This window comes from Mixophyes fleayi, chromosome 12 (genome assembly GCF_038048845.1).
Source record: "Mixophyes fleayi isolate aMixFle1 chromosome 12, aMixFle1.hap1, whole genome shotgun sequence".
In the NCBI taxonomy this organism is placed as follows: domain Eukaryota; kingdom Metazoa; phylum Chordata; class Amphibia; order Anura; family Limnodynastidae; genus Mixophyes; species Mixophyes fleayi.
The window spans coordinates 82,595,531-82,610,372 of NC_134413.1; the positions used below are offsets into that span (position 1 = coordinate 82,595,531).

General features: G+C 42.1%; 2 protein-coding genes across 4 annotated transcripts in view; one reads left to right on the forward strand and one right to left on the reverse strand.

The window, feature by feature from the left end:
- LOC142108564 (uncharacterized) overlaps window positions 1–14,842 on the forward strand; it is a 625,828-nt gene that overhangs the window by 138,720 nt on the left and 472,266 nt on the right. The window lies entirely within an intron of this gene.
- LOC142108401 (NACHT, LRR and PYD domains-containing protein 12-like) overlaps window positions 1–14,842 on the reverse strand; it is a 133,298-nt gene that overhangs the window by 90,109 nt on the left and 28,347 nt on the right. Inside the window, exon 4 of the mRNA XM_075192024.1 lies at window positions 11,894–12,064. Coding sequence (XP_075048125.1) covers window positions 11,894–12,064 — 171 coding nt within the window. The remainder of the gene's footprint in view (window positions 1–11,893; window positions 12,065–14,842) is intronic.

Below are 14,842 nucleotides of genomic sequence, written 5' to 3' on the forward strand. Positions count from 1 at the left end.
TTCACATCAGTCCCTGCCCCATTGGAGCTTACAGTCTAAATTCCCTAATATACACACACAGACAAACAGCCAGAGAGAGACAGAAGAGGTTCAATTTTGATAGCAGCCAATTAACCTACAAGTATGTTTTTGGAGTGTGGGAGGAAACCGGAGCACCCGGAGGAAACCCATGCAAACACGGAGAGAACATACAAACTCGCACAGATAAGGCCATGATCGGGAATCAAATTCATAACCCCAATGAGGCAGAAGTGCTAACCACTAAGGCACTGTGCTGCCCAGAGTCGTTTTCAAAAGTATATTATCTCTTTCTCCCAAGTTATTTTCTAGTGAGAGCTTCATAAATGTTTTTTATACGAAAGCATATTTAAGAACTTAATGTTATAGGAAGATATTTATATACGGATGGGATGTAATATAGAAAAATGAAAACTGACAGTATGTCTGGATTGGCCAGATTCAGCCATATGACCTTGATATTGATTTATAATTTGTAAAGTTTTATTGTTGTTGAAGTTGTATAATTGGATGAACGAAAGTATATTGGTTTAATATTGGTTTGCCGTGCGTATTGCGAAGCGTACGCCACGTAACACGTGGCGTGATGCGATCGCACGGTAAAATACGCACGCACACACTCGCATTACAACATTTAGTTATTTATACAATTCATATTGGTTCCGTTACACTGTAATTTATGAGCAGATAGCATTTGGTTTATTATTAGTTTATATAATATGATTATATGTACATTTTAGTGTTATTAAAGGTTTAGGTTATAGGAAAGGTGTCATGCCTGATATCATATTGAAGCCCTAATCATCAGCAGCTGTCCGGTGCAGTCGGCGAAGAGATCGCACATTGCATACTTTAGTTATTGATATTAGAGAATAAACCTTTGTATGATGCTGGCTATGAAAGGAGCAGACCCCCTGGAGAGACGACCCCCTCCTTTGGATTCCTTAGATTGAATCAGCCTATGAACTGTTTACCCTGAAGCCACCCTGTGCCTGGACCTATGGAAGCAAGCTACGTCATCTCTATTGTTCACAATGAAACACTGACTGTATATATTAGCTGCATCCCCCACCAGGGTCAGTCTACTCTGACCACAGTTATCTAACAGATACACTGTTCCATTGGGACCCATGGAAGCGCAGCGATTGCAGCGGTATGTATGTATGTAACTTTTGGTATTGGCTGTGCTGTATTGTACTTTATAATAATATAATAATGTATTGAAATTGTTGATTATTTACATCTGCTAAAATAAACCACCATGTGCTTTGGAAACACATACAATTGATTGGGCAATGCTTATTTTAAAACGATAGAATTACTTTAATATTGTGCTAATTTGGAAATACTTGTTTGTAATGTTATCTATGAAAATCTCGATTCTATTCACAGTATCAGAAAATGCAATGTATATTTTAGATGCCATTAGGTGTCAGAAGCTGGTGACTGTCTTGGAGCATGCGCATCACTTGCGGCCAAGTCATACTTCCTTGCTAGTAAATACTAGGGGTGTATTGTGTGACACTGAAGCATATAAAGTGTGGAATTCCACATCATTACCATTTGCTTCAATTGGTGGCATGGCAGATGACTTTTTTTTTTAATGCTGCTGCAATGTTCTACATGCGGTCGCTGAATGCCGAAATTTTCCAGAAATTTTACAAACAATGTTTGCTCTGTTATCGGCAATAGGAAAACTTGAGGAGAGTCTTAGCAGGGTGAGCCATTTTGTTATGACATTCCTGGGTTTTTCCAACATACCAACTCCACACAGATAAGGCCATGGCCGGGAATTGAACTCATAACGCTGTGAAGCAGAAGTGCTAACCACTTAGCCGCCGTATGATTAGTGATGTCTGTTAAAGGAGTGGGTTTACATGCTTATAATCTGTGTAAGTTGAATCTGTAACCAGTTTTATTCTAACCTAGAACTAAGAATTATACATTGCATATCGGAAGAATAAATGAACTTTGCTTTTTCAACACTTACTGCTTTCTGAGTGCTTCAACAGAGGACATGTATTTATTACATGTATTTATTAATTTGAGAGAAGAGCTGCCTTGGGCGATAAACTGGGGAATGATGCAGTGGGTACAAGAATTTTTAGAGCTCCCGCCTCATAGAATTCATTATATTGCTCCAATAGATTAGAAATAAAGAAAGTGCCAACTTTTTTGTACAGCTCCATGGGTAGTCCATCCACACCCAGGGCCTTGTTACATGGAGAAGATGCTATGGCCGCCTCAATTTCCTCTACAGTAATGGGGGCCTCGAGAGAATCTACAGCCTCTAAAGAGACCAGGGAAGACGCACTCGGGACAGGTAGTCATACAGCTTGGGTGCAAAGGTGTCTGCCCTAGAGGCATACAAGTCCTCATAGTAGGCTCGAAACACCATGGCAATTTTTTCCGTCTGGAATTGCATGGTCCCTGACCAGTTAGAAATGCAGATAGTCTTGTTTTGCAGTTCCGTCCTGGCCAACAAATCTTAAATTCTTTTTTATCAGTATCGATACCCCCCATGAGTGTGAGGAGTGGACCGAGTGATACGCTCATCCCACCCAGGACTTCTTCAGAGCCAGTACAAGACATGCCATATCAGAGTTATACTTTTTGGTCTGTGTGAGAACCAGCGATCATTAAGCCCCCATACGTTCCACAAGAGGAACCTAAGCTCCCCACTCTAGGTGACCCCATGATTTATTTTTAAAGACATGAGAGTCTTTTCCCAATACATCTTATAGCTGAACACTGCGTATTTCAAGGAATTACATTGCAAATTGTAAGAATAAAGAATCATGTAGTATTGTAGAAGCACATAGCATTTTAGAATCAATCTTGTCAAGTGTGAATCGTATTGTAATGCTTTGGCAAAGAGTGCAAGTGGAACTACTTCACACATCCTATCTACTATCCCAACTCCCCACCCGCATACCTAGACAAAATCCTTGGTATACTTAATCCCATAAACATCCCTAGTCTAGACTAACAAAACTCAAACAATCCCAACTATTAACCTACTTGGGAGCTACCCAGTCCTAGCTTGTGACGAGGGCACTCTCCCTTAGTATATCCTCTGTGCTTTACCCAGTTAAAGGAGAAAGAAATAAAACACATTGTATAACCCCTTCAATTCAAGTATAATTAGTAAAAAACAAACAATAGATTAGCCAAAGCCTAAACCAAGAAAAAATTTATCTTGCCTCTCATGGAGGGAGTTCAGAAAGCAAGTGACGTTAAGCTGTCAGAATATTAGTTGTGAATCACTACCTGATGACAGCAGCACTCCTCCGCCCATGTCTTGTATATCACCGGCAGCTTGGCCACTTGTCTGCGTAATGTTACTCACACCACAGAAATGTATATATCAGATTCTGTAAATTGTTACCGGTTGAGAGATGGGGGGCGGGGGGGGCACCGGCAGTATTGGGAGCCTTAATTTCACTCACTTCTAAAGGCAAAACAATCAGTTTCTGGCCCTGCCATTTCTTACTTTATTAATGCCAGAGAGTACAAGCAAACCAGAGTGGAAACAGGCAGTCCCCCCCAGCTCCAGCGTCCGGTATGGTAGGAGCTGCACAATATCTATGAGGGATGCGGGCAATAGCACCGTCACAAGTAAGCACTAAGGAGGGGTGGAAGCTGCAAAGTAGATTTGTTACTCACATACAGGGGAGTGGTTACCTGTCTGGTCAAGGAACAAGATATCAGCTCACCCACCACAGTGTTCGGCACACTCCCGCTGTCTTCCAGCCTCCAGGTAATGATGCAATCAAAAATGGGTGCTTACCGCCCGACCTCCCGATGGAGTCAATCCACGGCAATGGTGGCAGAGAATGCACCGGGGGCACCTGCATCAACACCGTGCAACTTCCAAAGAGGGGGGTCAAAAGTCTGCCAGACCACACAGCAGGGGCCACGGACACAGGTTGGTGGGAGTGCTCCGCCTACTACCCAAGACATCACAGTCATGGCTTAAACAGCAAGTTCCGGCGGCAAGACTGTAAGATAGAACCCGGGCACGGACCAGGGAGACACAGGAAGTCCAGCTGGTACTAGGCTGACAATTCCGGGTAGTTAGGTGCAGAGGGAAGTGAAAATTTGTCAGATATATGTGGGATAGGAAGCACCATGAGTCCTACACCATGTCCAGTCAAGCCACGCCCAGTCCTCCCACAACCTTTACCTTTAGAATGTAAGCGCTCATGGGCAGAGTCCTCTCTACCTATTGTCCCATGTCTTTACACTGTCTGTCTCCCTTGTACGCCCTGTCATGTATTTTGCTGCACTTAATGTGAGTCCCCATAGCATTACTAACAGTCATCTGTGCTACTTATGTGTATAACCTCATCTATTTGTTACTTGCTTCTGTATCCGACACTACGGAAACTGACGTTTTTGAATAAATAAATAATGGGGACACTAAAGGCAGGTGATGGAGGAGAGTGATTGGGACACTGGAGGCAGGTGATGGAGGACAGTGATTGGGACATAGGAGGCCAGGATGGAAGACAGTGATGGGGACATGGGAGGCAGGGATAGAGGACGGTAATGGGGACACAGGAGGCAGGGATAGAGGATGGTAATGGGGACACAGGAGGCAGGGATAGAGGATGGTAATGGGGACACAGGAGGCAGGGATAGAGGATGGTAATGGGGACACCAGGGGCAAGTGATGGGAATGGCAGGTTGGTGGGCTCAGTACACCGGATGCAGAGTATAGAACGGATGTCACTGGTTAGCAGATCACTTAATAGCTGGAATGCTGAGACTACAGAGTAATTCTCCATGTGTGTCTATATGTGGAGTGTGTGCTCTGATTGGGTGTAGAGCTATTAGGGGGAGGGGCTATATCTAGCAAGTCTGTACCACTAGCATATGCACTCGGTTTACAGCAGGCGTTAGATAATCTTACTTCCATGTTTTAAAACGTTTACTTTGATAGAGAAATACACATTTGCTATAAGGTTTGAATAACATAAAAAGAAAACTGTTAATACAGCAGGTACCACTCACCGCATGTACGACTATAAAAAGTGCTAAAATACGCTCATAAAATCATCTAATATATGCACCTATCTGCTTCAGCAGTGGCCCCGCATTCAGCCAATCAGAAGCTATTAGATAGTGCTGGTTCCATCATATTCATCAGTGTATATACACCTGCCCTCAGGTAACCACAATCCAGTTAAAAGCAGGTTTAAGTGTGAGATTCACACAAATCTACATAGGCACATATTAGAGATGAGCGCACTCGGATTTATGAAATCCGAGCCCACCCGAACGTTGCCGATCCGAGTCGGATCCGAGACAGATCCGGGTATTGGCGCCAAATTCAAATCTGAAACTGAGGCTCTGACTCATAATCCCGTTGTCGGATCTCGTGATTCTCAGATCCTATAAATTCCCCGCTAGTCGCCGCCATCTTCACTCGGGCATTGATCAGGGTAGAGGGAGGGTGTGTTAGGTGGTCCTCTGTCCTGCTATATCTCGTGCTGTTCAGTTCAGTGCTGTGCTGTGCTCAGTCCAGTGGTGCTGTGTCCTGTGCTCTGTCCTTCTGAGGTCAGTGGTGCTGCTGGGTCCTGTGCTGTGTCCTGTTCAGTCCAGTGGTGCTGTGTCCTGTGCTCTGTGCTTCTAAGGGCATAGTTATTTCCCCAATATTCCCCTGTGTTTAAAAAAATTAAAAAAAGTTATTTAAAAAAATACCAAAAACCAATTTAAATTTTTTTTAATTACCACAAAATTTGCACAACCAATCCTGCAGTATATGCCCATTGGTACTGCAATATTACCAAGTTCACACATTCAGCAGTAAAAGTCCAGTGGTACTGCAATATTACCAAGTTCACACATTCTGCAGTATCTTGTGCTACATATAATGGAGACCAAAAATTTGGAGGATAAAGTAGGGAAAGATCAAGACCCACTTCCTCCTAATGCTGAAGCTGCTGCCACTAGTCATGACATAGACGATGAAATGCCATCAACGTCGTCTTCCAAGACCGATGCCCAATCTCGTAGTACCGGGCATGTAAAATCCAAAAAGCCCAAGTTAAGAAAAAGTAGTAAAAAGAGAAACTTAAAATCATCTGAGGAGAAACGTAAAGTTGCCAATATGCCATTTACGACACGGAGTGGCAAGGAACGGCTTAGGCCCTGGCCCGTGTTCATGACTAGTGGTTCAGCTTCACCCACGGATCTTATCCCTCCTCCTCCTCCCCCCCGTACAAAAAATTGAAGAGAGTTATGCTGTCAGCAACAAAACAGCAAACAACTCTGCCTTCTAAAGAGAAATTATCACAAATCCTCAAGGCGAGTCCAAGGGTGTTGGTGGTTGTCAAGCCTGACCTTCCCATCACTGTACAGGAAGAGGTGGCTCGGGAGGAGCCTATTGATGATGTAGCTGGCGCTGTGGAGGAACTTGATGATGAGGATGGTGATGTGGTTATTGTAAATGAGGCACCAGGGGGGGGGAAACAGTTGATGTCCATGGGATGAAAAAGCCCATCGTCATGCCTGGTCAGAAGACCAAAAAATGCACCTCTTCGGTCTGGAGTTATTTTTATCCAAATCCAGACAACCAATGTATGGCCATATGTAGCTTATGTAAAGCTCAAATAAGCAGGGGTAAGGATCTTGCCCACCTAGGAACATCCTCCCTTATACGTCACCTGAATAACCTTCATAGTTCAGTGGTTAGTTCAGGAACTAGGGCTAGGACCGTCATCGGTACAGGGACACCTAAATCCCGTGGTCCAGTTGGATACACACCAGCAACACCCTTCTCGTCAACTTCCTCCACAATCTCCATCAGATTCAGTCCTGCAGCCCAAGTCAGCAGCCAGACTGAGTCCTCCTCAATACGGGATTCATCCGAGGAATCCTGCAGCGGTACGCCTACTACTGCCACTGCTGCTGTTGCTGCTGTTAGTCGGTCATCTTCCCAGAGGGGAAGTCGTAAGACCGCTAAGTCTTTCACAAAACAATTGACCGTCCAACAGTCGTTTGCCATGACCACAAAATACGATAGTAGTCACCCTATTGCAAAGCGTATAACTGCGGCTGTAACTGCAATGTTGGTGATAGACGTGCGCCCAGTGTCCGCCATCAGTGGAGTGGGATTTAGAGGGTTGATGGAGGTATTGTGTCCCCGATACCAAATCCCGTCGAGATTCCACTTCACTAGGCAGGCGATACCAAAAATGTACAGAGAAGTACGATCAATTGTCCTCAGTGCTCTAAAAAATGCGGTTGTACCCACTGTCCACTTAACCACGGACATGTGGACAAGTGGTTCTGGGCAAACGAAGGACTATATGACTGTGACAGCCCACTGGGTAGATGCATCCCCTTCCACAGCAACAGCTGCATCAGTAGCAGCATCTACAAAATGGCTGCTCGTGCAAAGGCAGGCAACATTGTGTATTACAGGCTTTAATAAGAGGCACAACGCTGACAACATATTAGAGAAACTGAGGGAAATTATCTCCCAGTGGCTTACCCCACTTAGACTCTCATGGGGATTTGTGGTGTCAGACAATGCCAGTAACATTGTGCGGGCATTAAATATGGGCAATTTCCAGCACGTCCCATGTTTTGCCCACACCATTAATTTGATGGTGCAGCATTACCTCAAGAGTGACAGGGGTGTGCAGGAGATGCTTGCGGTGGCCCGCAAAATTGCTGGACACTTTCGGCATTCAGCCAGTGCCTACCGCAGACTAGAGGCACATCAAAAAAGCTTGAACCTGCCCTGCCATCACCTCAAACAAGAGGTTGTGACGCGCTGGAACTCCACCCTCTATATGCTGCAGAGGATGGAGGAGCAGCAAAAGGCCATTCAGGCCTACACAGCCACCTACGACATAGGCAAAGGAGTGGGGATGCGCCTCAGTCAAGCGCAGTGGAGACTGATTTCCGTGTTGTGCAAGGTTCTGCAGCCATTTGAACTTGCCACATGAGAAGTCAGTTCCGACACTGCCAGCTTGAGTCAGGTCATTCCCCTGATCAGGCTGTTGCAGAAGCAGCTGGAGAAAGTGAGGGAGGAGCTGGTAAGCCATTGCGATTACACCAAGCATGTAGCTCTTGTGGATGTAGCCCTTCGTATGCTTTGCCAGGATCCGAGGGTGGTCACTCTTTTAAAGTCAGAGGAATACATTCTGGCCACCGTGCTCGATCCTCGGTTTAAAGCGCATGTTGTGTCTCTGTTTCCGGCGGACACAAGTCTACAGCGGTGCAAAGACCTGCTGGTCAGGAGATTGTCCTCTGAAGAGGACCGTGACATGCCAACAGCTCCACCCTCATTTTCTTCCACATCTATGGCTGCGAGGAAAAAGCTCAGTTTTCCCAAAAGAGGCGCTGGCGGGGATGCTGATAACATCTGGTCCGGACTGAAGGACCTGCCAACCATTGCAGACATGTCTACTCTCGCTGCATTGGATGCTGTCACAATAGAAAAAATTGTGGATGATTACTTTGCTGACACCATCCAAATAGACATGTCAGACAGTCCATAATTTTACTGGCAGGAAAAAAAGGCAGTTTGGAAGCCCCTGTACAAACTGGCTCTATTTTACCTGAGTTGTCCCCCCTCCAGTGTGTACTCGGAAAGAGTTTTTAGTGCAGCGGGGAACCTGGTCAGTGAGCGGCGAAGGAGGTTGCTTCCTCATAACGTTGAAAAAATGATGTTTATAAAAATGAATAATCAATTCCTCAATGAAGTACAGCACTGCCCTCCAGATAGTACAGAGGGACCTGTGGTTGTGGAGTCCAGCGGGGACGAATTGATAATGTGTGATGAGGAGGAAGTACACACTGTAGGGGGAGAGGAATCAGAGGTTGAGGATGAGGACGACATCTTGCCTCAGTAGAGCCTGTTTAGTCTGTACAGGGAGAGATGAATAGCTTTTTTGGTGTGGGGGCCCAAACAAACCAATCATTTCAGCCAAAGTTGTTTGGTAGGCCCTGTCGCTGAAATGATTGGTTTGTTAAAGTGTGCATGTCCTATTTCAACAACATAAGGGTGGGTGTGAGGGCCCAAGGACAATTCCATCTTGGAACTTTTTTTTTTGCATTATTTGACCAATCAACAGTCGTTTGCCATGTTCAAAAAGTAAAACCAAATTTAAACAAATTCAAGAAATTAAACCAAAAGTAAAATGCCCTGTCATAATTTAAAACAAGAAGTATTGACGTGCTCTAAAACTACTGTATTGTTGTTTATATTTTATAAACACTACACTTGAAAGCTTGAGTCTTTCAATGAAAAAGTAACTGTCCATTGCACAAATATTTGCAACAGGGACAATTTTAGGGTTAAGAAAGTCAACTAATAACACTTCGACGCTGTCTGTCTTTATAAACACTACACTTGGAAGTTGGAGGAGGTATTGTGGCCCCGGCACCAAATTTACTACCGGGGCCACTCCACTGTGCAGTCCATATTTAGGTGTATCAGATATTAAACAACGGTGACAGTTGATGCCCAATTTTTTAATTATATTGTTGGCGCTGTAAAAAATTGTGTTCCGGGCACACCACACTACGCAGTCCATACCCTTTTTTGGTGGAATTCTGACCCGTGGAGGGTTTTTTAATTATATTGTGGCCTCGGTACCAAATTGTGTACCGGGGCCACCACACTACGCAGTCAAGATAGATAGATGCGTATCATAAATAAAGTACATTCAGTGTTGTGAGGCAAATTGAAAAATATTCAAAATGCACTGACATTATCAAAAACAAGAGGTTTTCACACGCTGAAACTCCAACATGTATATGATGGAGAGGATGGAGGAGCAGCCGTATGTGCAGTGTAATGCAGACCTGTTGAAGGTTTTTTATATATTTTATTGTGGTGCCCAGTGCCCACTACTCTACGCAGTCCAGATACTACTTTTGGGTGTAATTCAGACCTGTTGAAGGTTTTCTATATATTTTTTATAGCAGTGCCCAGTGCCCACTACTCTACGCAGTCCAGATACTACTTTTGGGTGTAATTCAGACCTGTTGAAGGTTTTCTATATATTTTATTATGGTGCCCAGTGCCCACTACTCTACGCAGTCCAGATACTATTTTTGGGTGTAATTCTGACCTGTTGAAGGTTTTCTATATATTATATTGTGGTGGCCAGTGGCCAGTCCTCTACGCAGTCCAGATACTATTTTTGGGTGTAATGCAGACCTGTTGAAGGTTTTCTATATATTATATTGTGGTGGCCAGTGGCCAGTCCTCTACGCAGTCCAGATACTATTTTTGGGTGTAATTCAGACCTGTTGAAGGTTTTCTATATATTTTTTATTGTGGTGCCCAGTGCCCACTACTCTACGCAGTCCAGATACTATTTTTGGGTGTAATTCAGACCTGTTGAAGGTTTTCTATATATTTTATTGTGGTGCCCAGTGCCCACTACTCTACGCAGTCCAGATACTATTTTTGGGTGTAATGCAGACCTGTTGAAGGTTTTCTATATATTATATTGTGGTGGCCAGTGGCCAGTCCTCTACGCAGTCCAGATACTATTTTTGGGTGTAATGCAGACCTGTTGAATGTTTTCTATATATTATATTGTGGTGGCCAGTGGCCAGTCCTCTACGCAGTCCAGATACTATTTTTGGGTGTAATTCAGACCTGTTGAAGGTTTTCTATATATTTTTTATTGTGGTGCCCAGTGGCCAGTCCTCTATGCAGTCCAGATACTATTTTTGGGTGTAATGCAGACCTGTTGAAGGTTTTCTATATATTATATTGTGGTGGCCAGTGGCCAGTCCTCTATGCAGTCCAGATACTATTTTTGGGTGTAATGCAGACCTGTTGAAGGTTTTCTATATATTATATTGTGGTGGCCAGTGGCCAGTCCTCTACGCAGTCCAGATACTATTTTTGGGTGTAATTCAGACCAGTTGATGGGTTTTTAATTGTATTGTGGGGAACACTCCTCTACGCAGTCCAGAAAGATACCTCGTTGCAACGTTTTGTACTAAAAAAAAATAATTATTGTGAGGTGTTATACTACGTTCTTTGTTTCTGTAGTTCCAAAAAAGAGGAACTGCCATTTCTATTACTACGTTAATTGTTTGTGCAGTCCCAAAAAAGAGGAACTGCGGCCTTAACAGCTATGTTGGTGTTAGACGTCCATCCGGTGTCCGCCATTTGTGCAGTGGAATTTAGACCAGTTGGAGGAGGTAGGAGCAGACATCTGTGCAGTGGAATTCAGACCAGTTAGAGGAGGTATTGTGTACCAGGGCCACTCCACTAGGCAGTCCAGAAAGCTACCTCGGTGCAACGATTTGGACTAAAAACAATATTGTGAGGTGTGAGGTGTTCAGAATAGCCTTTAAATTAGTGGAAATTATTGTTATTGAATGTTATTGAGGTTAATAATAGCGTAGGAGTGAAAATAAGCCCAAAAACTTGATTTTTACACTTTTTAGTTTTTTTTCAAAAAAAATCTGAATCCAAAACCTTAAATCCGAACCAAAACGTTTCGGCAGGTGTTTTGCAAAACAAATCCGAACCCAAAACATCGAGAAAATCCGGATCCAAAACACAAAACACAAGACCTCAAAAGTCGCCGGTGCACATCCCTAGCACATATGTGTGTGGTCAATGTTCTAGGAATACACAGGTGAGAACATTGTGTCCTCTCTATGTATAACAGTATATCTTTCCATATATAAGCCATATCCTTCTATAAGATGTTGTCTCATCCTTTCTCCCCCATAGACATGTTCTCTCACAGATAATGCAGCATTAATGACACAATAACTTCCTTATACATAGTGGTCACACATGTCAGACACCTCACCAGTACTCTGTGTATCTCATACATTGATCTCCCACATGTCTCATCCTGTACAGATCTGTTATACTCACCGTAATTCCTCTATCCGGCATGTTGGACTGGACAGAGCTGTCCCCAACTCACAGAAGTGAGGACCTTCCAGATTGTTACCATACAGATCAAGTGTCCTCAGGGACTGGTTATTACTTATACCATGTGCCAGCTGGGTGCAGGATCTGTCTGTTAGATCATTGTAACTCAAACTGTAAGAGAAATTCAGAATAAATAGATTGAGTTTTTTCTTTGTCGCTGTTTGTGTCTGTGAGGAAAAAGTGCTGCACAAAACAATAATACATTGATTAGTTTTAGAAGATTAGTGTATTATAAGCAATTATAAGAAATGTTAGTGCCCTCACCCTGTGAGATATAAGGATATTAGATGCCACAAGGAGACCGGTACCATATAACACATGAGTAAATGTAGATACAATGCACTCAGACCTAATCATACATAATGTACCCAGGAACCATTCAGGAATAGAGGTACAGGGGGAGAGAGACACCAGAGTGGGAGAGAATTGGTGGACATGGGGATAACATGGGGTGTGACAGTTTCTTTATGTTTTTATATTTTTTTTTATTTGTGTTCTTTCCTTTTCTGTCAGTTTATATATTTGTGTTGTTATGATTTCACAGTGATTATTCCTGTACATTTGTTGATGTCTTTTGTTTTAAATTAGTTTTGTCTTAAAGTTCTCTTCCTATTAATGTTTTTCTCTATTAATTACTAGGCCAGGCCAATTTTATTAAGGAATATTTCATTTTTTATATAACAATCCCCAAAAATCCCTCAAAAGCGCTGTGTATGTCAACAACTCTTAGCTGCTATTGAAAGGAACCCGCTATTCCCAAACTAATATATTACAAATACAATCAATACAGCACCGTTCAAGGGATATCATAGACAGTAGCGCAGATTAGCAGTTATCTGCTATTTTAATCAACACTATTTATTTTGGATTATATTTTCCTTTTCACCTTAGTTAAGTTTTTAATATTTTGCTAATGAGATAGAACCCTATTAAGGGCAGACTTACACGATACAATAAAGTTTCTTTTTAAGATATAAAAAATAAAGTTATACTTTTTACAATATCTTTGTGAGTCCTGAGAGTGCCTTTTAACACAGGTTCCTTTCCCTTTCTCTTTTTGTACCGTTCAAGAGTTGCCAGAAATAAACAAATAACTCATAAGAGGCCAATAGAAAGCACATTATTAAAAACAATATTCCATAGAATGCCCAATTGTATGCAATCATTTAAAAACCAAGTCCAAGGGTAATCCCTTGGATTACCTGCATTGCAATATTCTGTTCTTGTGATATCCTTGCTCCTGCTTGTACCATTGTTCAGTTAAGATACTTGTGGCTGCTGTTCAGTAACTACTTACTAGTCACCTGTACACAGTCACCAGGTGGCTAACCTGAATTTTGTCTTATTGAACATTCTGCAAGTTTACAGTTTCTGTGAATTCCTGGCTCTTGCTGTTAATATTTGTTCAGCTAAGTTGCCTGTACCTGCTGTGTTGTTTGCATTACCTTTAACTTATTATCCTGCCACACCTGGATGTTTGTTTATTTTCCAAGCCTGACCTGGTCTGTGCTTGCCCTGCATTACCTGATTTGTGTTCTTGCTGCAATAAATACTATTTATGTTTTCATCTCACTTCTGGCTTCATACCTGTCTTCGCAATGATCTAGTCTTGGAACAGGATTGTAACAATATTATAGAGGTGTCTCTAGTCCAAAAAATAATCAATGGTCATAAAATCCTTATCAAGCTTTTTCTTCTTGTGCCCTGTCTTTTTATTGTGAAAAAGTGATGTCTTCCCAAAGTTTCCCGTATTTCAAATATGCAATATAAAAAGAAAAAATATGAATATAGTGTAGTATTTCTCAATATAGTGTGTAGCACATATATAATCAAGCCAGTGACATATTAAACTATGCGCCACTACACCCCCTTTGTGAGTGCATTTACTTTCCAAATCAAACCAAAACACATCTATCACCATAGGGGGCAATGAAACACATTGTAGGCTGCCACATCCAAAATAAAGTGCTCCAGAATTGTTTTAGATATTTCATTTTCACACAAAACACTTCAGGAGCTGCACTATGTTTCATCACAGGGGAAGCAGAAGATTACAATTAGAAGCATTTGTGATACAAATGAAGAATGTATTGAGGTAGAAGATAAAGACCTGGAAGGTATTATGAGAAAATTAAAGCATTTCATTCCTAAAGAGAACTGTTTATGGTGGAAGACAGTGAGCTTACATAGATACCAGGCAGATCAAATAATTACTAAGGGTTTGAGAATTCAAAAATGCCCTCATTTGAAAGAGCTTCTGACTGTTTTAAAATAGAATGGCAAGTCGTTTTGGAACAATATTCTTTTTCATTGATTTTAATTATACTTAAGGAAAGAAGGAGAAGAAGAATCTCTTTGGAAAAACAAATAGAAAATCTACAAGATCTTGTCAGACTATTTACATATTTGGAAGACTATAGAGAGATGGATACTAATATCATCTCCAAGATAAAGAAAAATAAAGAAATCACACAAAGGGAACATAAAAATTATATAAGGGATAAAGTAGAGATATCTGAATTAACGCTCCCTAGAAATAACACATACGATTCTGGTAATAAATACGTAAGACCAATATAAATAAAAAAGGGAGTACAGACAGAGAAGGAAACCACAAAATAACTGGATCACAAAGAAACCTTCAGGAACTCCAGATTGTATAAATAGATTTCCGAGAAGGAATAATGGAGGGTATATTGATCACAAAAGATCTCTATACAAAGAGAATCCCTATAATAAGGATTTAAAAAATATCCATAGATATTGGTCAGGAAGAGAGATATAGGGAAGATCAATACCCTCAAACCGTACCAATATGCAACTGAGACGTTCGTGGCCCCGTAGGAATAGGCAGTTGAGAGGTAGAGCATGGGCGCTCTATTCATTCAG